Genomic DNA, 21,438 nt, shown 5'->3' with positions numbered 1-21,438 from the left:
TACTGATAAAGACTTCACTCTGAGGTTCCCCATAAACAACTGGATAAAGATACAAAGCAGCTAACTATTTGCAGACAGGAGGGCAGGCATTGCTGCGTGCCACCCTTAGGAGCAGAAGCCAGTTTTAGGTCGTCTGACCTTCTGTCTGGAGAGCAAGGAACAGGTAAGCACAGGCAATACGTTGTGGAAGAGACAGAGAATGGGACTTGGAGAGGCCAGGAGGATGAACCTTAAGGCAGAGTCTAGGAAAAAGAGAGATTTGTACAGAAAGGAGTCCTAGATAGCCCACAGCGTGTGCGGCAAGTAAGGATCTGGGCTGTGGGACCTGGGTGGTGGACCACTTTTCTGGCATGCCCAAGGGTCTGCTTATCCCAGCACCAACAATGCAAATGCAAAACAAGTGCAGAGAATGGATGACCACAAACTCAAGGCCAGCCTCCTCTACATGTGGCATTCCAAACCAGCCAGGACAACACGTGGGACCCTGTCTCAATAATCTCCTTCCCCCCAAATTTTTTGAGGCCAGCCTAGGGTATATAGCTTGAGACTCTATCTCAAAAAGCAGTGAAAGAGAAAAAGAGGGAGGAGAAAGAGGAATTAAGGGGAGAAACAGGGAAAAAAAGAAAGAGAATACTAACAAGATGACTGACTTCAGAGCTCTGCCAGGGAGGAGGGTGCTCAGGCCCCAGGCCCCAGAGAAAGCACCATGAGGGAGGGCAAAGCCTCATCTGCTTCTACAGTCTTGAGGCGCCTAGACAATTGCTCAACTATAGAAGATCAATGCAGGCTTCTCTGAAAGACAGAGGGAATTTCAGTAACATAAGAAAATGTCTAGGGGCTGGAGAGATGGTTCAGTGGTTAAGAGCGCTTGACTGTTCTTCCAGAGGTTCAGTATATCTCCAAAAATGAAAAAAGAAAGGAAAAAAAAAAAAAACAACCCATGTCTAGTAGCATCAAATCAATCTATAAGACACATGAAGTGTATGGAAATATCCATTAACAAAGAGGGATATAAGGCCAGGTTGGCTGGTAGCCACTCCTTTACCCAGCACTTGAGATACAGAGGCAGACTGATGTCTGAGTTCCAGGCTAGCCGGTCTACAGAGTGAGTTCCAGGACAGCCAGGGCTACACAGAAAAACCCTGTCTCCAAAAACCAAACCAACACACACGGAGGAAAATCAGTCAGTGAAAAGATCTCAGAAATGCGGGAACTAGCATGAGCTGTTACGAGGGCTGGAGATGTGGACTCCCCTAGCACGCACATAGACCTGGGTTCAATCCTAGCACCATATGATCCAGACATCAGGCGCATTCCCATAATTGTAGCACATAGAAGACAGAAGTAGGAGGACCAGGAGCTGAAGGTCACCCTTGACTACTTAGCTCAGTGGTTCTCAACCATTCTGATGCTAAGATCCTTTAAGACAGTTCCTCCTGTGGTGGTGACCCCACCCATAAAATTATTTAGTTACTATTTCATGTCTGTCTGTAATTTTGTTGTAAATACCTGATATGCAGGCTATTTGATATGTGACCCCTCAAAGGGTGGGAGACTCACAGGTTGAGAACCATTGATTTAGTTCTAGGCTAGCCTGGGCTATTGTCAACACATTTGGAGGGGCAGTTTTTAAGAAGATTTTTTTTTTTTTGGTTCTTTTTTTCGGAGCTGGGGACCGAACCCAGGGCCTTGCGCTTCCTAGGTAAGCGCTCTACCACTGAGCTAAATCCCCAGCCCCAAGAAGATTTATTTGTTTGCTTGTTTTTCTCTTTAATTATTTTTCTTACTTCTCAACCAATTTCTCCCAGTCCCTCCCCACAACTACCCCCTTGTCCCCTACCCTATCCACTCCTTCTTGGTTTCTCTTTAAAAAAGAAAGCTTTGTGGGATGGTGGTGACACATGACCTTGATTCCGAACAGGATCTCCACAATCTCAGGAGAGGTGTTTGAAAACATAGTGTTTTGTTTTGTTTTTTTAATTACCTTTATTGTCTTACAGTCCTTACCTCCCCACCCCTGTCTGCCATCCCACATTCCTCATCCCATTTCTCCTCCCCACTCTCTCCAAGAGGATGTCCCCACCCCCTGCCAGGCCTTCCACTCCCTGGGACCTCAAGTCTCTTGAAGGTTCGGTGCATCTTCTCCCACTGGGGCCAGACCAGGCAGTCCTCTGTTGTAGATGTGTCAGGGGCCTTAGACCAGCAGGTGCATGCAGCCTGTGTCTAAGAGAGCTCAGGGGTCCAGGTTAGTTGAAACTGATGGTCTTCCTATGGGGTCACCTCAGGAGTACCTCAGCTTCTTCCAGCCTCTCCCTAATTCAACCATAGGGGTCCCCAACTTCAGTCCATTGGTTAAGTGTAAGTATCTGCATCTGACTCGTTCAGCTGCTTGTTGGGCCTCTCAGAGGACAGCCATGTTAGACTCCTGTCTGTAAGCACACTATAACATCAGTAATAGTGTCAGGTCTTGGAGCCTCCCCTTGAACTGGATTCCAAGTTGGCCTGGGCACTGGACCTCCTTTTCCTCAGGCTCCTCTCTGTTTTTGTCCCTGCAGTTCTTTCAGACAGGAATAATTCTGGGTCAGAGTTTTTGACTGTGGGAGGGCAACCCCACCCCTCCACTTGATGCTCTGTCTTTCTTCTGGAAGTTCCCTCTCCCCACTGTTGGGCATTTCATCTAAGGTCCCTCCTTTTGAGTCCTGAGAGTCTCTCACCTCCCAGGTCTCTGGTCCTCCTACCTCCCACCCCCCAACCCCAGGTTTCATATTTCCATTCATTCTGCCAGCCCTCAGGGCTTTTCTCCTGCCCCTCCCCCCAATACCTGATCATGTTCCCCCTTTCCCCTCCCCCCCCCTCTGCTTCTCACAATTGCTTTCTTCTCCCTCCCAAGTGAGATTAAAGAATCCTTACTTGGGCCCTTCGGCTTGTTAACCTTTCTGAGTTCTGTGGGTTGTATCCTGGGTGTTCTGTACTTTTTTGGCTAATATCCACTTATTAGTGAGAACATACCATGCATGTCCTTTTAGGTCTAGATTACCTCGCTCAGGATGATATTTTCTAGTTCCATCCATTTGCCTGCAAAACTCATGGTGTCCTCGTTCTTTTTTTTTTTTTTTTTTAATTTTTATTTTATTTATGAGTACACTGTAGCTGTTTTCAGACACACCAGAAGAGGGCATCAGATCTCATTACAGATGGTTGTGAGCCACCATGTGGTTGCTGGGAATTGAACTCAGGACCTCTGGAAGAGCAGTCAGTGCTCTTAACCGCTGAGCCATCTCTCCAGCCCCCGATGTCCTCGTTCTTAATAGCTCAGTAGTATTCCACTGTGTAAGTGAACCACATTTTCTGTGTCTACTCTTCATTGTGGGACATCTGGGTTGTTTCCAGCTTCTATCACAGATAAGGCTTCTATGAATATAGTGGAGCATGTGCCTCTATGGTATGGTGGGGCATCTTTTGGGTATATGCCCAAGAGTGGTATAGCTGGGTCTTCAGGTAGATCTATTTCCAGTTTTCTGAGGAACCTCAGATTTCCAGAGTGGTTGTACCAGTTTGCAATCCCACCAGCAGTGGAAGAGTGAACTCATTGGCACGGGGAGTGGGAGACTTCCTAAACAATTCCAATGGCTCCAATGATTTTCAAAAAATCAAACAACCCAATCAAAAAATGGGATATTAGAGCTAAACAGAGAATTCACAACAGAGAAATCTTGAATGGCTGAGAAGCACTTAAAGAAATGTTGAAAGTCCTTAGTCATCAGGGAAATGCAAATCAAAATGACCGTGAGATTCCACCTGACACCAATCAGAATGGCTAAGATCAAAACCTCAGGTGACAGCACTTGCTGGTGACAGCACATGCTGGCAAGGATGTGTATTTGTTCTTGACCAGTTGTTTGGTCAGTTGGTTTGATAAGGTTCACTTTGTAGCTCTGGCTGGTCTCGAGCTCACTATGTAGACACACTAGCCTCAGACTCACAGAGATCACCACCTCTGCCTCCTTAGTGATGGGATAAAAGGCACACACCACCCAGCAGCGTAATCACGTTTTTTTAAAAAACAGTGACAAGTGGCCTAGGGAGGAGGTCCAGCTAAGTTTGCCAGGCACACCCAGTGCTCTGAGCCGGGTCCCTGTAACCCACATATACGTGGGAGAGGTTAACTCTTCAGCTGACTCCTGCCCCCAAACGTGTACCATAGACTCTCCACTTATATCATACACCTACACACGCTCACACACACACACACAGAGACACACACACACACACACACAGAGACACACACACATTCACACACACACTCACACACACCACACACACACACAGAGACACACATTCACACACACACAGACACACATTCACACACACACAGACACACACACACACTAATAAAAAAACATTTTTTAAAGAAGGAGGTAAAGAAAAAAACCTTAATGCTATCAAAGAAAAACTAGCACATTGTACATAAGGCTAGATAAAAATCCTGATAGGCTCCTCTTGGAAACTAAAAACCACAAACCAGGATTTCCACTTGGAAATACAGACCAGGCCTGGTCTGGTGTATATTCCTTCCAGTAACTTTAGTGCTTAGGTTGAAATAGAATGGCTGAAAGTACAAGGTTAATGACACAGAAATCTTGTCTCCAAGAGCAGTAACTTAAAAAACAAACAGGCAGGGCTGGGGATTTAGCTCAGTGGTAGAGCTCTTGCCTAGCAAGCGCAAGGCCCTGGGTTCGGTCCTCAGCTCCGAAAAAAAGAAAAAAACAAAAACAAACAAACAAACAAAAAAACCAAACAGGCCTGCCTTTATGGTTGCACGCCTTTAGTCCCACCACTCAGGAGGCAGAGGCAGGCTGATCTCTGAGTTCCAGGCTGGCCCGGTCTACAAAATGAATCCAGACCTACTCAGAGAAACCCTGTTTCGAAAAAGCAAAAAAAAGGAAAAAGCAAACATAGCTGGCCTGTAGCTCAGTGTTAGAACACTAGGTGGGCTGAGAACCTTCAATTGATAAGAATGTTTACCTAGAGTCCTCCATACCCAGCACAGCATAAATATAGTAGCATGGGTCTGTCATCCTAGCATGTGGGGGGAGGGGTGGCAGGGGGAAGGCAGGACAATCAAGTGATTCAGCTATACCTGGAGTTTGAGACCAACCTAGGCTTCCTTTATTTTTTAAAAAAAGGCCAGCCGTTTTAGCCCAGCATGCGGTGGGGGTCTTGTGGGGGGTGGAGCAAGGCAGGTAGGTCTCTGAGTTCAGGACAGCCTGGTCTTTAAAACAAGAGGAAAGGCAGGGCTACACAAAGAAAACCTGTCTTGAACCACCCTCATCAATGTTTTTTTTAAAATAGGTCTCACCAGACAGATGTAATTTAGTTCATTCTCTGGCTTCACAAAATGTATTTACATGGTCTAAACACTCTGCTATCTGACTTGGAGTAAAAGCTAAAATTGAGCTCTATCCCGCCCCCAGGAGCCCACACAACAAGGCAGTGACACACACCTATGGTCCTATATAGATAAATAATCACGGTTACTCCACAGACAAGGCAGAAGGACCAGTGGAACCTGGGAGTTCCATACCAGCACATGTATTCTGTGCACATGGATGTTCTGCCTACACATATGTCTGAAGCCCAAAGAGACTGCTGTATCCTCTGGGACTAGAGCCACAGACAGTTGTGAGCTGCCGTGTGGGTGCTGGAGATGGAACCTGGGTCCTTTGGAAGCGCAGCCAGTGCTCTACAGCGCTTGCACGCTCTCTCTCTCTCTCTCTCTCTCTCTCTCTCTCTCTCTCTCTCTCTCTCTCTCTGACAGGGTTGAATACAGCTGAGGGTGACAGTACACTGGAACTCATCCTCCTGCCTCCATACCCAAGGTGCTGAGATTACAGGAGTTTGTCACCACAGCCACAAGACACCCCCTCTCTCAGGGGAAAAAAAAATCTAAAAATAGGTTAAGAAGGCCAAGAATCCAGCAAAAGAAAAACAACTGACCAGTTAACACAGCTGCTTAGGCTAATTTTTTTTTTCTGTGAGAGGATTAAGTCTCAACAAGGAGTGTTTCCTCAGGAAAGCATCTCTACGGCAGGACACAACAGTCCCAGGTCCTCCACAAAAGAGCACAGCAGGCACACGGTATCTCTATACCCACGCAGGCACAGTGCATAGAAACAAGATCTCTAGAGGGGACACAAGGAGCACAAAAGCAATAGCCAAGAAATGGAAGAAATGGTTCAGCTCTAGAAAACCAGGACTTGGGCGGGAGAGATGGCTCAGTGGTTAAGAGCACCGACTGCTCTTCCAGAGGTCCTGAGTTCAAATCCCAGCAACCACATGGTGGTTAACAACCATCTGTAATGGGATCTGATGCCCTCTTTTGGTGTGTCTGCAGACAGCTACAGTGTACTTACATATAGTAAATAAATAAATCTTTAAAAAAAGAAAAAAGAAAACCAGGTATGCAGAAATAGCAGGTCACTGTTGGGGTCCAGCAGTGGACCAAGCTAAGGTGTCAACATAGAATTGCCATTCCTGTCCAACTTAAAGCCAAGCTCTTTACCTCACCTTCTAGAAATTAGTCCTAAAGAGACAACTGCCAAATTCTCAAACAGGCCACTTTCAATTGGCAAGAAAACAGTTCTCTCTACCCTAATCCTCTCACAGAATAGCCTATAAGGCTAGCCAGTGTTGCTTAATCAGTTACTTTTCTATTGTTCTAGCTGCCAGTTCAACCTTGCAAAGAAAGTGGTTTTGTTTAGTTCCTTAATTTTGTTCTGCTGAGAGGATTGAGCCCTGGGTCATGTATAAGGTAGGCTAGTCCTCTATCACAGAGCAACATCTCCAATAAGGAAAGCTAAATTGAAATAACCTTTTCAGCTGACCCTTGTGGCAAAGGCCTGTAATTCCAGCTTGGGCAGCAAATCTTCCTGTCTCAGCTTCCAGAGAACTGTAGCATGAACAGACGTAAGTCACCATGCCCAGCCACAACAGGACTGGCTTTGTCTTCAGGCCATATATCATACCATAATATTTTCCTAACGTAATCTTTCCGTTTGTGCTATTCTACTGAATAAGTATTGACATGAGTTCAGTAGATGTTAGTTTGTCAATAAAAAAAAGGCCAAGCAAGCAGAAAATAAAGCTAATCTGCACGCCTGACCTCAACCAAAAGGGGAGCTTGTATTAAACATGTATACACTTTATTCTGTCACCCCCCACCATACAGTCTGGCAGTTGTTTAGAGGGTGGGCGTGTATATTGTATGTTAAGTTATATGGAATCAAGAGTGAGGTAGAGTCAGTGGCATCTTTCAAAACTCATGTTTAAACACTGAGGCATCTCATATAAGGACTAGGGTATATTTAGTGTTGGGGAGCGAGATGGCCTGGAGCCAAACCCAGTAGATATTAAGGTGTGAGTCTACTTGATTTTAGCAATTATACACCAGGAAATAGGGACAAAGGCCAAAGGACTTATTAGCCATAAATCACAATGGCACAGGACGTGTGGGTGAGCTTGTATGCTGCAGCCATACTGACCCCAGTGTTTAGCACTGGATCCTATACACGTTTTACTTGTAAAGCTTGCCAAAGGCAGAACTTTCTCCATTGAATATGTGAGAGAGTGCACAGAAGTGAAGGTCTTGAAAGATGCGTGAAGAATCTCCGAGGAGACCGACACCTCTACCTCATGTGATTTCGAGGACACAGGCCTCTTCTGATGGCCGTGATACTCAGACATCCCAGTATCAAAGAATATATTTAAGGTCTGTGCACATACATGTGTTTTCCTCCCAGGCCCACAGGCAGGGAAATAACTGGGGTGGGAGCCATAGGGGGCTGGGCAGGAGTTGTGACATCATCTGGAGGCTGATGTGTAGAGGTTTGTATCACAGTGACCCTGTACCCACTTTGTCATGCTCCAGCCGGTACCGAGCGAATCAGATGAAAGGTGAGAATCTTTCCACACAGGCGTTCTCCCTGCCCAGCCATATTGCCTCTTTCTTTCCTTTCCTTTAGCTTGAATTTGAACTTGCAATCCTCCTGCATCTCTGCCTCTCAGGTGTGGAAATCACAGTGTGAGCCACCAAACCTAGTGTCTTCTTGTTTTTAACTTAACATTTCCTTTCCTTCCTTTTTTTTTTTTTTCTTTTCTTTTCTTTTTTTCGGAGCTGGGGACCGAACCCAGGGCCTTGTGCTTGCTAGGCAAGCGCTCTACCACTGAGCTAAATCCCCAACCCCTCCTTCCTTTTTTTTAAGACATGGTTTGCCCTGGCTTTTCTGGAATTCACAGAGATCCGGGTATGCCAACATACTAGGCTTATCTTAAACATTTTCATGATGGATGGCTTAGATGAAAAAAAAATCACAAGTATTTATGACTGGGAAAAAAAATCATAGAGCTGAACAGTAATGTCTCAGGCCTTGAATCCCAGCACTCGGAGGCAGAAGAAGGTGTCACCAAGTTTGGGGCCAGCCAAGTCTACAGAGCAAGTTCCAGGACAGTCAGGGCTACATAGAGAAGTCCTGTTTGGATGCCCCCCCCCAACACACACACACACAAAGCCCCCTGGTATGGTAACCCCCCCCACACACAAAGCCCCCTGGTATGGTAACACCCCCCACACACACACAAAGCCCCCTGGTATGGTAACACCCCCCCCCACACACACACACAAAGCCCCCTGGTATGGATGACCCCCACACACACACAAAGCCCCCTGGTATGGATGCCCCCCCCCACACACAAAGCCCCCTGGTATGGATGCCCCCCCACACACACACAAAGCCCCCTGGTATGGATGCCCCACACACACACACAAAGCCCCCTGGTATGGTAACCCCCCCACACACACACAGCCCCCTGGTATGGTAACCCCCCCCACACACACACACACAGCCCCCTGGTATGGATGCCACACACACACACACACACACACACACAGCCCCCTGGTATGGATGCCACACACACACACACACACACACACAAAGCCCCCTGGTATGGTAACCCCACACACACACACAGCCCCCTGGTATGGATGCCCCACACACACACAAAGCCCCCTGGTATGGATGCCCCCCCCCACACACACAAAGCCCCCTGGTATGGATGCCCCACACACACACACACAAAGCCCCCTGGTATGGATGCCCCCCACACACACACAAAGCCCCCTGGTATGGATGCCCCCCACACACACACAGCCCCCTGGTATGGTAACCCACAGTTTTAATCCTAGCACTAGGGAGGTGGAAGCAAATGGATCTCTGTGACTTGGGTGCCAGCTTGGTCTACAGAACGGATTCCAGGCCAACTAGAGTTACAGGATGGGACTCTGTCTCAAACAGATTAAAAAAAAAAAAATCAAAGGGGCCATGGTAGCACATGCTGTAATTCTGGCACTCAGGGATTACAGAGTTAAATTCCTGTCTGAAAAGCACAATTTTGGGCTTCGAGATGGGATAGTAATTAAAAGAGCTTGCCAACGAGGCTGATGGTATCAAGCAATAACTGACTTGCCAGGCATGGTGGTATGACTCCCTGATTCCAACATTAGGGAGGCGGAGGCAGGCAGGTCTCTGAGTTCAAGGCCAGCCTGGTCTACAGAGTGAGTTTCTGGAATGTCCAGGGCTACACAGAGAAACCCTGTCTTGAAAAGGAAAGAAGGAAGGGAAGAAGGAGAGAAGGAGAGAAAGAATGAAATGACTCCTGGATGTTGTCCTCTAATGGCCATGTTTGTGTAGTCACACATATCACACACACACACACACACACACACACACACACACACACACACACATGTAATAATAGTGGCAATAATGACGGTGATAATCTAACCATTGAAATATAGGAGCTGGACAGACAGCTCAGTGGTTAAGAGCACTTACTGTTCTTGTAGAGGATCTAGACTGGGTTTTCAGCATCTGTGTCTGTCAGCTCATGACTGCCTTAATTCCACTCTAGTTCCAGGAGACAATACCCTCTGGCCTCCACCGGCATCTGCATGCATGCGTTGCACATAAACTCATGCAAATACACATTACATTTTAAAATTTTTTAGGGTTGGGGATTTAGCTCAGCGGCAAGCGCAAGGCCCTGGGTTCAATCCCCAGCTCCGAAAAAAAGAAAAGAAAAAAATTTTTATATTTTAAATGATTAAAAAAAATAAAATTTGTGCTGGAGAGATGGCTCAGCAATTAAGAGCACTGACTGCGGTTGGGGATTTAGCTCAGCGGTAGAGCGCTTGCCTAGCGAGCGCAAGGCCCTGGGTTCAGTCCCCAGCCCCGAAAAAGAAAAGAAAAGAAAAAAAAAAAAAAAAAAAAGAGCACTGACTGCTCTTCTAGAGGTCCTGAGTTCAATTTTCAGCAACCACATGGTGGCTCACAACCATCTGTAATGGGACCCGATGCTCTCTTCTGATGTGTAGACAGCTAAGGTGTACTCATATAAATATAATAATAAATAAAACTTAAAAAAATAAATTCAAGCCAGTCTGGCTGCTCATACCTGTTATCTTAGCATTCAGGAGGCTAAGACAGTAGGATTCACATTAGTTCTAAGCCATCCTGGACAACATAGTGAGTTTCAGGCCAGCTTGACCTACAGAGTGAGATCCTGTCTCAAAACCAAACAATTTAGCAAGTCAAGAAGGCACTGCAGCTTCCACCTCTGGTGGGAACCTAATGCCCATATTCCTCCGCCTGCCGGATGGCCAGGCAGTCCTACAACATAATGAAGCCAGAAAGGGGACAAGCAGATTGTAAAGAGAAAGCCCTTTCTGCCCCACCCACCCCAGTCTCCTCAGCACCACCACACCTGTCAGGAGACACTCTTTATTCCAGTATCACAGGGTCTGCTCCAGGAACCCACAAAAAAAAAAAAAAAAAAAAAAAAAAAAAGCTTTAATTCCAGTACTTGGGAAGCAAGGGAGAGACCAAATTGGTCTACATAGACTTTTCCAGGCAGCCAGAGCTACATAGGGAGACCCTATCTCAAAACAACAAAAACCAGAAAGGTTAGAGTGAAGACAGACTGTTCATCTTATATTGTGGAAGGTCCCAGTTTGTTTTTATTTATTTTATGTATAAAAATTATGGTTTTTATGGGTTAGTTATGGGTGTGTGGAATTGGAACCAAGTCCTGTGTAGGAGCAACAAGTGCTTTTAGCCATTACTTCTACCCTGGAAGGCTCCAGTTTAACCTCCAACACTGCAAAACAAACCTGACAGCATATACATATAATCCAGCACTTAGAGGCCTGAGCCAGGGACTGGAGAGAGATGGCTCAGGGGTTAAGAGCACTGGCTACTCTTCCAGAGGTCCTGAGTTTAATTCCCAGCAACCACATGGTGACTCACAACCATCTGTAATGGGATCAGATCTGGTATGTCTGAAAACAGCTACAGTGTACTTTAAATAAACAAACAAACAAATAAATATCTGCCTCTTTAAAAAGGAGAGGCAGAGGGGTTGGGGATTTAGCTCAGCGGTAGAGTGCTTGCCTAGCAAGCACAAGGCCCTGGGTTTGATCCCCAGCTCCGAAAAAAAGAAAAGAAAAAAAAAAAAAAAAAAAGGAGAGGCAGATACTTTACAAACTAGATAGGAAGATCTAGAATAATGCACTCTATTGTATGTAAATTAAAAATGATTTAAGAGGCCTGAGAGGTGGTTCACCACGTTAGGGTATTTGCCTCTGAGCCTAACTTGAGTTCCATCTAGGAACCGTCTCTATGAAAGGAAATAACTCTCACAAGTTGTCCTGTAGCTTCCAAAGTGCATGCTGTGGCACACATGAACCCCCTCCCACACCCAACGCACACACGCGCACGCGCGCACACACACACACATACTACTACTACTACTACTACTACTACTACTACTACTACTACTACTACTACTACTTCTTACTACATTCTTTCTCCTTGGAGATCTGGGTCTATCACTGGCAAGATCAAGCCAAGACTATGTAGTCTGCCTTGTCTTTCCACGTGTGTTGTTTGGAGACCACTTGAGATCCTTGAAGGATACTTATAATTCTCATCAAGCCATTGGAGGCCTCTTAATTGTTCTCCTCTGTGGATTTAGGGACACCAGGGGAGGCCATTATTGCTGACAAGCAGGCCAGGAGCTCCAGCATCATGGGAGTATAGTAGAACCCAGGGGACAGAGCCAATGGAAGAGCCTGGCACCCCGCCCCCAATAGCTTGAGTAAAAGTCTGCTGTGGAGAGTCAGCCTGAAGAGAAGAACCTATAACCCTTTTTTAAAAGGATATAAAAGGGGGTTGGGGATTTAGCTCAGCGGAAGAGCGCTTGCCTAGCAAGCACAAGGCCCTGTGTTTGGTCCCCAGCTCCGAAAAAAAAAAGAAAAAAGAAAAAAGAAAAAAAAAGAAAAAGAAAAAAAAAGATATAAAGCAAAGGACTTCCTAGACTGACGAGCAGGTACCCAGCCCTGAGGTGTGTTCCCACCCAGGCCCAGACACTGGGCAGTGCCAGGAAAACTTTATTGCAGAGTGGCAGCCACTTCACTTCTGCTGTTCCTAAAGTCGTGGCTCTCGAAGCTGCTTCAGAAAGGGCCGGGGAGTGTAGGTGGAGCTGCTGCCTTTCTGAGCTCCTGAATAGACCTTCACAATTTGGCTTTGATTCTTTCTCTTGCTAAGTAGATGATGCTGTCTTCCTTCTTTTCTTCTCTTCCAAGCCATACACTCCTTTTCCTTTTCTTAAAGAGTTGGCTGGGCCCCCTAACACCATGGTAACAGGAGTGGTGACAGTAGTTGTCTTGTATCCTTCCTAAATCGAAGGGGATTAGGCTGAAGTTTCTAAATGTGATGATTGCTGTGTGCTTCTCAATGGGATCTTTATCAAGCTCAGCATTTCTCCTAGCAGGGGCTGGAGTTCAGGGCTGGAGTGTGTGCTTAGCATACACAAAGCCTCGAGTTCTGTCCCCAGAACTGTAAAAAGGTACTTTCTACCCCGGATATGGATATTCGTGTCATCACAGACAGGCCTTAAACCTTGCCCAGTACTTTATCTCTGCTGAAGTGAACATGGAGAAGCAGACTTCGTGTGGGCCAGCCTTGAGGGGCAGCCGTGAGCTTGACATTGCAGCAATGTGCTCGCCTAGAACTGATTGGGTTTGTCTTGTCTGTATTTTATGGTTTTGTGTGTGTGTGTGTGTGTGTGTGTGTGTGTGTGTGTGTGTGTGTGTGTGTGTGTGTCTGGGAACAGGGCATGTACATACCATTCACTCACACAGAAGTCAGAGGACAGTTAACTTAAGTTCTCTCCTTCCACCTTTGCATGGGCTCTTGGGATAGACCTCAAGTTAAAAGTTTGTATAGCAAGCACTTTAACCTACTGAGCCATTTTCCAACTTCAGTTTTTGATTTGTTTGTTTGTTTGTTTGTTTGTTTGTTTGTTTTGAGACAGGGTTTCTCTGTGTAGCCCTGACTGTCCTGGAACTCACTCTATAGACCAGGCTGGCCTCAAACTCACAGGGATCTGCCTGCTTTTACTGGAACTAAAGGCCCACCAATGCTGGCTGTTTTAGTATTTGAGATAAGGCCTCACTATCTAACCCATGCTGAACCTGAACTCAGGATCCTACTGCTTCTGCCTCCTATGTTCTAGAGTTACAGGTCTTAGCATTTTTCTAATCTTATAGATAATTTGGAGAAGATAGGACCTGACTGTTTCCTAAAATTTCTTAATTTCTTTCCTCATTTCTCTCTCTCTCTCTCTCTTTCTCTCTCTCTCTCTCTCTCAACTCTGCAGGCTAGGAACTCCCAGAGATCCACCTGCCTCTCTGCCTCTGCCTCTGCCTCTGCCTCTGCCTCTGCCTCTGCCTCTGCCTCTGCCTCTGCCTCTCTGCCTCTGCCTCTCTGCCTCTGCCTCTGCCTCTGCCTCTCTGCCTCTGCCTCTCTGCCTCTGCCTCTGCCTCTGCCTCTGCCTCTCTGCCTCTGCCTCTGCCTCTGCCTCTCTGCCTCTGCCTCTCTGCCTCTGCCTCTCTGCCTCTGCCTCTGCCTCTGCCTCTCTGCTTCTGCCTCTCTGCCTCTGCCTCTGCCTCTGCCTCTGCCTCTGCCTCTCTGCCTCTGCCTCTCTGCCTCTGCCTCTGCCTCTGCCTCCCCACACCTGGCCTCTCCCTGCTTTAGAAGTTTCTACTAGAGGGTCTAGATGTAAGCCCTTATGTAAAGCCAGAATCCCCCAGTGTGGTGGTGCATGCCTTTAGTCCCAGCACTCAGGATCTCTGTGAACTCAACAACAGCCTGGTCTGCACAGTGGGTTCCAGGATAGCCAGGCCTACACAGACAAACAAGAAACAACCCAAAAAACCCAAACCAGAGTTCTCCCTTCACTTTTTTTTTTTTTTTGGTTGGTTATTTTGTTTTTTTGTTTTTGTTTTTTCCAGAGCTGAGGACCGAACCCAGGGCCTTGCGCTTGCTAGGCAAGCGCTTTACCACTGAGCTAAATCCCCAACCCCTCTCTCTTCACTTTAAGAACCTGTGCTATAAGGGGTTGGGGATTTAGCTCAGTGGTAAAGCGCTTGCCTAGCAAGCACAAGGCCCTGGGTTCAGTCTCCAGCTTCGAAAAAAAGGAAAAAAAAAAAAAAAAAAAAAAAAAACCTGTGCTATACCTATAGTTCATGAAAAGCTGTTACAATCCAGAACAAAGATGCATAAGTCTGAGCTGAGTCTGACCCAGGTAAACAATGCTGCCCTTGAAAACTGTGTGTGCCCTGGGGTCCACAATGGTGGAACTTTGGTGTGTGTGAACCCTACACACCCCTCAGGCACCTACTTGCTTCCTGATTTCTTCACAGCCAAAGCAACAGGGCTAGCTCAGGTCACTACTGCTGGGTACCCTGGCAGCAGTTCTTTAATAAAACTTCCCATTCATGCTCAGGATTAGGAAATGTGGCCTTCCCAATTAAACTTCAGAACTAATCAGTCTAGTGGGGCAAAGGCCATGTCCCCTGTCAGGCCTGACATTGAGAACTGGAGGTAAGAGATTGGTTGGGCACTCAGGAGAAACAGTCTTCTCTCGGCATGTGCATTGTGGTACCACCAACTTTTGTCTAAAACGGAAAGCCAATAACAGGCTAACAGGACACTTTATTCTATCACTGAGGGTATAAATTTGCAAAGTTCACATCACTCTGTATCTGGGGATAAGCCCCGTCACTGGATACCTGGGGACCCCTCATATAAGCAGGGCCAGTATAGTATTTAAGTATCTATAGTATATAAGCTGCATATAGTGGAATGTAGGTGGAGGTACAAGTGAGATACCTGGAACACCAGCAGGTGTCACAACCCAGAAGTGTCCTAGTGACCAGAGAGACCCTCCTCACCAGCCAGAGTGGCTGGCCTGTGCTCTCCTGAGGACAATGGCCTCTGGCCTTAAACATGGAAGCATTGTGTGCTCCTAAACCAGTATGGGCAGAACTCAAGAGGTCTAGGAGAAGAGTGGGAAGACCAGGCCTCCCGGGAACATCATGATCTGATGTTAATCCCTGTCTGTGATTGACTCAGTGGCCCAGCCTGTGAACCCCAAAGCTCCCCCTCTCCTTGCAGTGAGTGAGGCCCTGTAGTTTCCCGCCTGTCTTGGAAACACCACTGAGCTCTCAGTGGTGTGAGGGAGCTGAAGGCAGCTGAGGTAGGAGGGCAGCCTTCAGCTGTAAGCTCCACATGTAGTGCTCGCAGGAGGAACCTCACCTCAGTGTACACACTGGCACACTATTCTGCAGAACTGATCCTGCATCCCTAGCCCAGAGAAGCATAGCACTGGATAATATCTACCCACATCCAACCCGAGTACCCCCCGCCTAGCCCATGCCACAAGGCCTTTTGTCTGGGGCCTGATCCCCTGTGGACCCAAGAGGTGCTGAGCATTAGTTGGGTGAAGCCATGTCTGCTCATCTTCCTGCAGTTCTCCTCCACATTTCAGTCTGGGGGAGTAGGTCTCCCATCCTTCACAGAGAGGCTTGCTGAAGCTGAGACCTGAGTGAACACAGCCATGGCCTTGTGTGGAGCACTGCCTGTGTCTCTGGCCCTGGCCTCAGACCCATGCCTGGGCGAGCGCACCCTTCCTGCATGTGCCACAGGCGTGTCACCCTCCGCCTCTTCTTCCTGGGGGGACAGAAAGCAGCTCATGGGGTCCAAAGGGTCATTGGCCAAACCTCCAGAGAATGATTCCAGAGCAGGCCTTTGACCTGGCCAGCCGCCCATGATGTCTTGAGCAAGCTGGGCAGCCTGTGTCAGCGTGGCCAGCAGCCTCTTCCCATAAGGCCACACTGGTAGATGTGGGGAACATTGCCTCACTCAGCTGTCCTGGGCCGGGAAAGCAGAGAACAGCTAAGGTACAGCAGCCCAGAGATGCCACAGCCATCCCTGAGGTGCCGCAGGGAGGGGAGGTGCAGATAGTGAGGGGCTTGCTACCCACAATGTAGCCATCCATGAGGGCCTACCAGCCTGCACCAGCCTTGATCTGTTCTGCCAGCATGGCTTAGGCTGCTCAGGAGCCCACCTGGAACCTCCAGTCAGTAGGCAGGCCCTGCAAAAGTTCTTCTGTCATGACAAGGTGGCCACCCCTAAAGAACATCTGGTAGAGCCACACACCATCTGCGCACACACAGGATTCTACATGCAGAGAATAGAACAGTGTGGCCCCTGAAGCAGGTTCACAGCTTCCTAAACAACTTGAGATTCCTGTTACATCCCTGGCCTCCTCTGCCCCGCTCTCACCTCCTGCCCACACTATTGTCTGTCTTCCCGAGAATGTATCCAGAGGCAAGCCAGTTCTGAGGCCACCTCACAGTGCAGTTCCTCTTGCAACCGTCACCCCTGTCCTCAGCCCTGTCTCTCCCCTTCCCCCAGCCCTGCCAGAGGCAGAATTAGAGTTAGGCCTGGTAGCTGCACAGGATCTCTGTCTGCAGATGGTTTGATATAAGCAGGACAGCCAGAAAGAGATAGGTCTAGTGTCCACACCTGGCAAAGTAATCTTCAGGAGGGATGGTGGGACCCAACCACCAAGGGCTGCCTCTCTGAACCCCATGGCGTGGCAGTGGGCACTGGTTGAGGTTCCTGCTTTTCTGCTGTAGCACAGCTCAAGAGAACGTGGTGTCCAACAGGCCTGTGAATGGAGCCTAAGCTGCTCCAATGGAGGCCACACAACTTTGGGTTCCCCAAGGTGATGATAGTGAGGAGTTAGGTGGCATCTGATTACCTGAAATTAAAGGCTCCTTTAGGAAAAGGCATTGAGGCAGGGGTTTAGTGGGGATGCCAGGCCACCATTGCATGTGAATATGAGGGCTGAGGAAGCAAGATCATGTCCCCTGTGCAGGCCTCACTGAAGGCTTGGACTCTGGGAGCCTTGGAGAGTCTGACAGGCCAGAAGTGTAATACGACCTCACTGATAAGCGTGATGGAAAAAGGAGCTCAGGGCAAATGCCAAGAAAACTGAGGTGCACACAAGATCCCATGGGGATAGGAGAGGTCTCTGTGAAGGTTGGTTAACCCCAAAGACAGGACTGGCTGGAGCAGCCATAAATAAGATGGGATAGAAAGGTCTTGACAGCTGTGCCCAGGGCCACAACATGAACTGAGTCTTGAACTGTTGCCAGAGTCCAGGGCAAGCCCTCTCTAGCCCCAAGGCAGGTTCTGGAGACCTGAGTCCAGTCCTTTGAAAAGCCACATCAGGGCATCCATGGAGCCAGGAGGTCACACCATATCCTGGAGCCAAGCAGCTGGGGTAGTAGCTCTGAAGGTAACTCCTGGGCCTAGGAATTTCAGGGGCAAGAGAGCTGAGGCTCAGACACTTTAGGGTAGATGAGAATCAGGCCCATCTCCAAACACAGTCCAGGATCAAATGTTCAGTGAAAACATGCAGTAACTGCACATATGGACCCATAAGGCTCCGATACCTCTCCCTCAATTAAAAGCCACAGGGACTAAAATACCTTACAAACCAGAACTTTCCACAAGTCAAATGCTAGGCAGAGGCAGATCAAACAGGAGGCTGGTGTGCACGAGTATTTGCCTGGCAATGCCCAGGACATCTGTGCGTCCTGACTTCTCCCTGGTGCTTACTACTCAAGAGCCCAGGTGACAACATAGAGTCCCAGATAGGCAGAGTGGGTTTTATGGGCCAGTTACTGGTTGGACCTCAGGTCAGCACAGGTGGGAACCAAACCTCAGCCAGGCCTGGGATTCCCAGTGCTATGTCTCCTAGCTGCAAAGTAGTGAGTGGGCTGGGGCCCTGGAGGCCTGGGAGTTGGGCCAGGTACCTCCTTCCCCCACACAGGGAGGACTGTCTAAAGAGAGGCCACCAAGAAGAGTGTCCTGTTCTTCCTTTAACTAGACCTACTTAGGAACAGCTCAAGTAAGTGTGTCTAGCTCTTGGTGCCAGTTAGAAGCTACTTGTCTGACACTGGCCTGAGTCATGAACAGCTCCACTGTGACCACTGGTTAGATCAGGCTAGTTCCTTCCTTGGCCTTTGCTCCTACCTGGCTGGGCCAGGTCGGCAGCAAGAGGACCTAGCATGGAGCCCTTCTATGATTCCTGCCCTCCATGATGCCTTCTGGAAGACTTAGAGGAGAAGAGCCATGTGATATGGTTAGCTGGTGCTGGGAGGAACATGTGTATAAGAGGAGGGTGGTCTAGGTTTGGAGAACCAGGCATAGCTAGCAGGTGTCCTCAGGATCCTGAGTCAGCACAGCCTTGTCCTGCAGGAGCTAGGGCAGAAATGACCCTAATGAGGTTGCTGCTTCTAAATGTTTCAAAAAGTTCCTTCCTCAGAAAGCTGGGCATGGTATCACATACTGCGTTCTCACAAGCCTGAAGCAAGAGGATTGCCATGACTCCAGCCTGCATTACAAAGCAAGACCCTGATTTAAAAGAAACCAAAGAAAAAGAGACCCACACAGTCTCAGGACAGGGAGGAGGGCAGCTCACTTCTCTGGAGCCTATGCAAGCACTCAGGCTCCATGCCCACAGCACATTAGATTCTGCCAGGCACTCTGTGGCTCTACTGACTCTTACCCTACCTACCCTGTGCCCATGCGGCATGTTCCAGGTCCACGGGAGTCACAGAGATAGGCTCCTCAGCTCTGGACAGACATGCACATAAGACAGCTGAGCTAAGACTGGCAAGCAGTGGGCTGTGTCCCCAAGACACCAGACTCTGCTGTAAGATATAGTGCATGGTGTTGTGTTGCATGCTCTTAATCCCTCCACTTGGGAGGCAGAGGCAGGTGTGTCCCTAATGTCTAGGCCAAGCAGTTTACATAGTGAGTTCCAGGTAAACCAGAACTGCATAGTAGTTCCTGTCTAAAAAGGAGGGAAAAAAAAGTATAAAAATGCAAAAGCCCCAGAAGCTTCCTGTCTGCTGGGCCAGGTTGCCAGGGAGGAAGGATAGGTCTGTCTGTGTGCCTGAGGGAGGTGAAATAGTTTTAGAAAAGATAGACATTGGGGTTGGGGATTTAGCTCAGTGGTAGAGCGCTTGCCTAGGAAGCGCAAGGCCCTGGGTTCGGTCCCCAGCTCCGAAAAAAAGAACCAAAAAAAAAAAAAAAAGATAAGACATTTTTAGTATCAAAGATTCAAAGTACACAAAAGATCAAAAGATAAAGATGATCATCTACAAAAGCTAGTGGGACTTACTAGTGGGCTAACTAGTGGGGCTTACTAACTAGTGGGGCTTACTAACTAGTGGGGCTTACTAGCAGGCCCTTACCCATGAAGTCTGGGTTCTAGCAGCAGCCGCAGCAGCGGCAATAAAGTGACCACTTTGACTACGGCTCAAGTGGACTCTGGCAGAGCTGCTCTAGGCTTTAACCTGTGCCTGTGTGTGTGGTACAGCTTACCAGACAGTCCTTGGCCTGTCTGTGTCAGAAGTGTTCACGAACACTCCCTGTACACGCAAGCCCCAAGCACAGGACAACTCACTGAACTCTCGATGAGGTGGCTTGGCTTGAATGGGAGGTGGGGCCACCTGCCCCCATGCCCTTAGGAAATGGTTATAACAGCTCAGGGTGTTTTGTTCAGTGCTTTCTTTTGTTTCCAGAGCCCAGATTTCTGTGCGGTAGGGAAGAGGCAGGCCCAGGATCAGTTGAAGATATGTGAAGCCTGTGCCCACACAGACCTCCTACACCCTAGTCAGGACCCAATACCGTTGCTGCCACTGGCCAGGGCTAGGGCACTCCGGAGGGCCTGCTGGCCTGTATAGGCTCCTGCAGAGAAAAGCAGACTGAGTCCTTACAGGCTGCTGATTATGATATGACCAACTCTGGGCACATACCCACCTCCGTTTCCTGTGATCCTAACCTACATCTTTTTCTACTTCTTGCCTGTAGAGTGTCCCGCACCTCTGGGACCCAGCTGTTTCCAAAAGGTCAGCCGGAGCCCTGTCCCCACACAAAGGGCCAGCCGGAGCCCTGTCCCCACACAAAGGGTCAGCCGGAGCCCTGTCCCCACACAAAGGGCCTTTGCTGTCAAAGGGCTAAAGATGGAAGCTCAGCCAAAAGCCTCACACCCCAGACCCAGCAAGTCGCATCCAGCAAAGCCTGCAAACTGCCAGCCACAGCGGCACCCAAGGATCCGCAACTACAACCTCAAGGACTAGATCTCAGCCTCCTGCAGGGCACTGCACAGGGGCCTCCACCTTGGTCCACGGGGCCTGTGCATGTACAAGTTGGGAGTGAGTACACACATAATACACAGGTGGACTGTGACACAGGACAGACTCCCAAATGCTGGCCTGCCTGATACTAAAGAGAAATTAAAACCCTCCTCCATCTGCTTGGCCTGTGAAGTTGTCTGTCTTGTCCTACTTGGGAAATGAAGTATCAACATGCAGGCTAGATCCTGGGCTGGTCTCTGCCACCTGCCTGTGTCACCACCCACAGCCACTGTGCACTGACCCTGTCAGTGACACTATTCTTCTCTAGAATCTGGTGGGCAGAATAGAGTGGCCACCTGCAAAGTATGTCCCCAAGGAACATTGTGAGAGAGGTCCTCCCAGGAGCATGAGCCTGGCCGAGGCCCTATCTCAGAAATATACTCATCTGCCGACTGAAAACCTCATCAAGGGACCTGCCTGACCATTCCTGCCCACAGTAGATCTTAAAGAGGGTCATGGCCTTAGCCTTGCTGGGCATAAGACACACAGGGCTGCAGGGGTGGAAGCAGCTCCCAGGTCCAGGTTGCTGTGTGTCCCTGATTAATCATGTGACTCTTACAGCTTCATTTTGCATCTGTGTAAAATCCTGATAGTGGTTCCCGCTGGCTGGCTCACATGTGTGGGCCACACAAACATCACAAGAAAGCCCACGCTCAGTAATGTGGTCTTGGGACGCTAGCTGAAACCCTCAGGCCTAGGTATCACACAACTGCAGATCACTCTTGCTGTGTCTGTAGTAGGCTGCTCTCGAGGTGCATACGCCA

General features: G+C 48.4%; 1 protein-coding gene across 17 annotated transcripts in view; it reads left to right on the top strand.

The window, feature by feature from the left end:
• Ccdc57 (coiled-coil domain containing 57) overlaps positions 1 to 20,794 on the top strand; it is a 103,479-nt gene extending 82,685 nt beyond the window's left edge. For 16 of the 17 annotated variants that reach the window (XR_015631072.1, XR_015631071.1, XR_015631066.1 and 13 more), the window contains one exon: positions 20,349 to 20,794. Coding sequence is in view for 11 of the 17 variants with exons in the window: in XM_087574429.1 (XP_087430555.1) it covers positions 20,349 to 20,617 (269 nt within the window). In the remaining 6 variants the exon portion in view is untranslated. 17 annotated transcript variants of the gene reach the window in all.
• Positions 20,795 to 21,438: the final 644 nt, after the last annotated feature.

Source organism: Rattus norvegicus, chromosome 10 (genome assembly GCF_021556685.1).
Source record: "Rattus norvegicus strain SHRSP/BbbUtx chromosome 10, alternate assembly SHRSP_T2T, whole genome shotgun sequence".
Lineage (NCBI taxonomy): Eukaryota > Metazoa > Chordata > Mammalia > Rodentia > Muridae > Rattus > Rattus norvegicus.
This window is presented reverse-complemented; position numbering and strand designations above follow the sequence as displayed.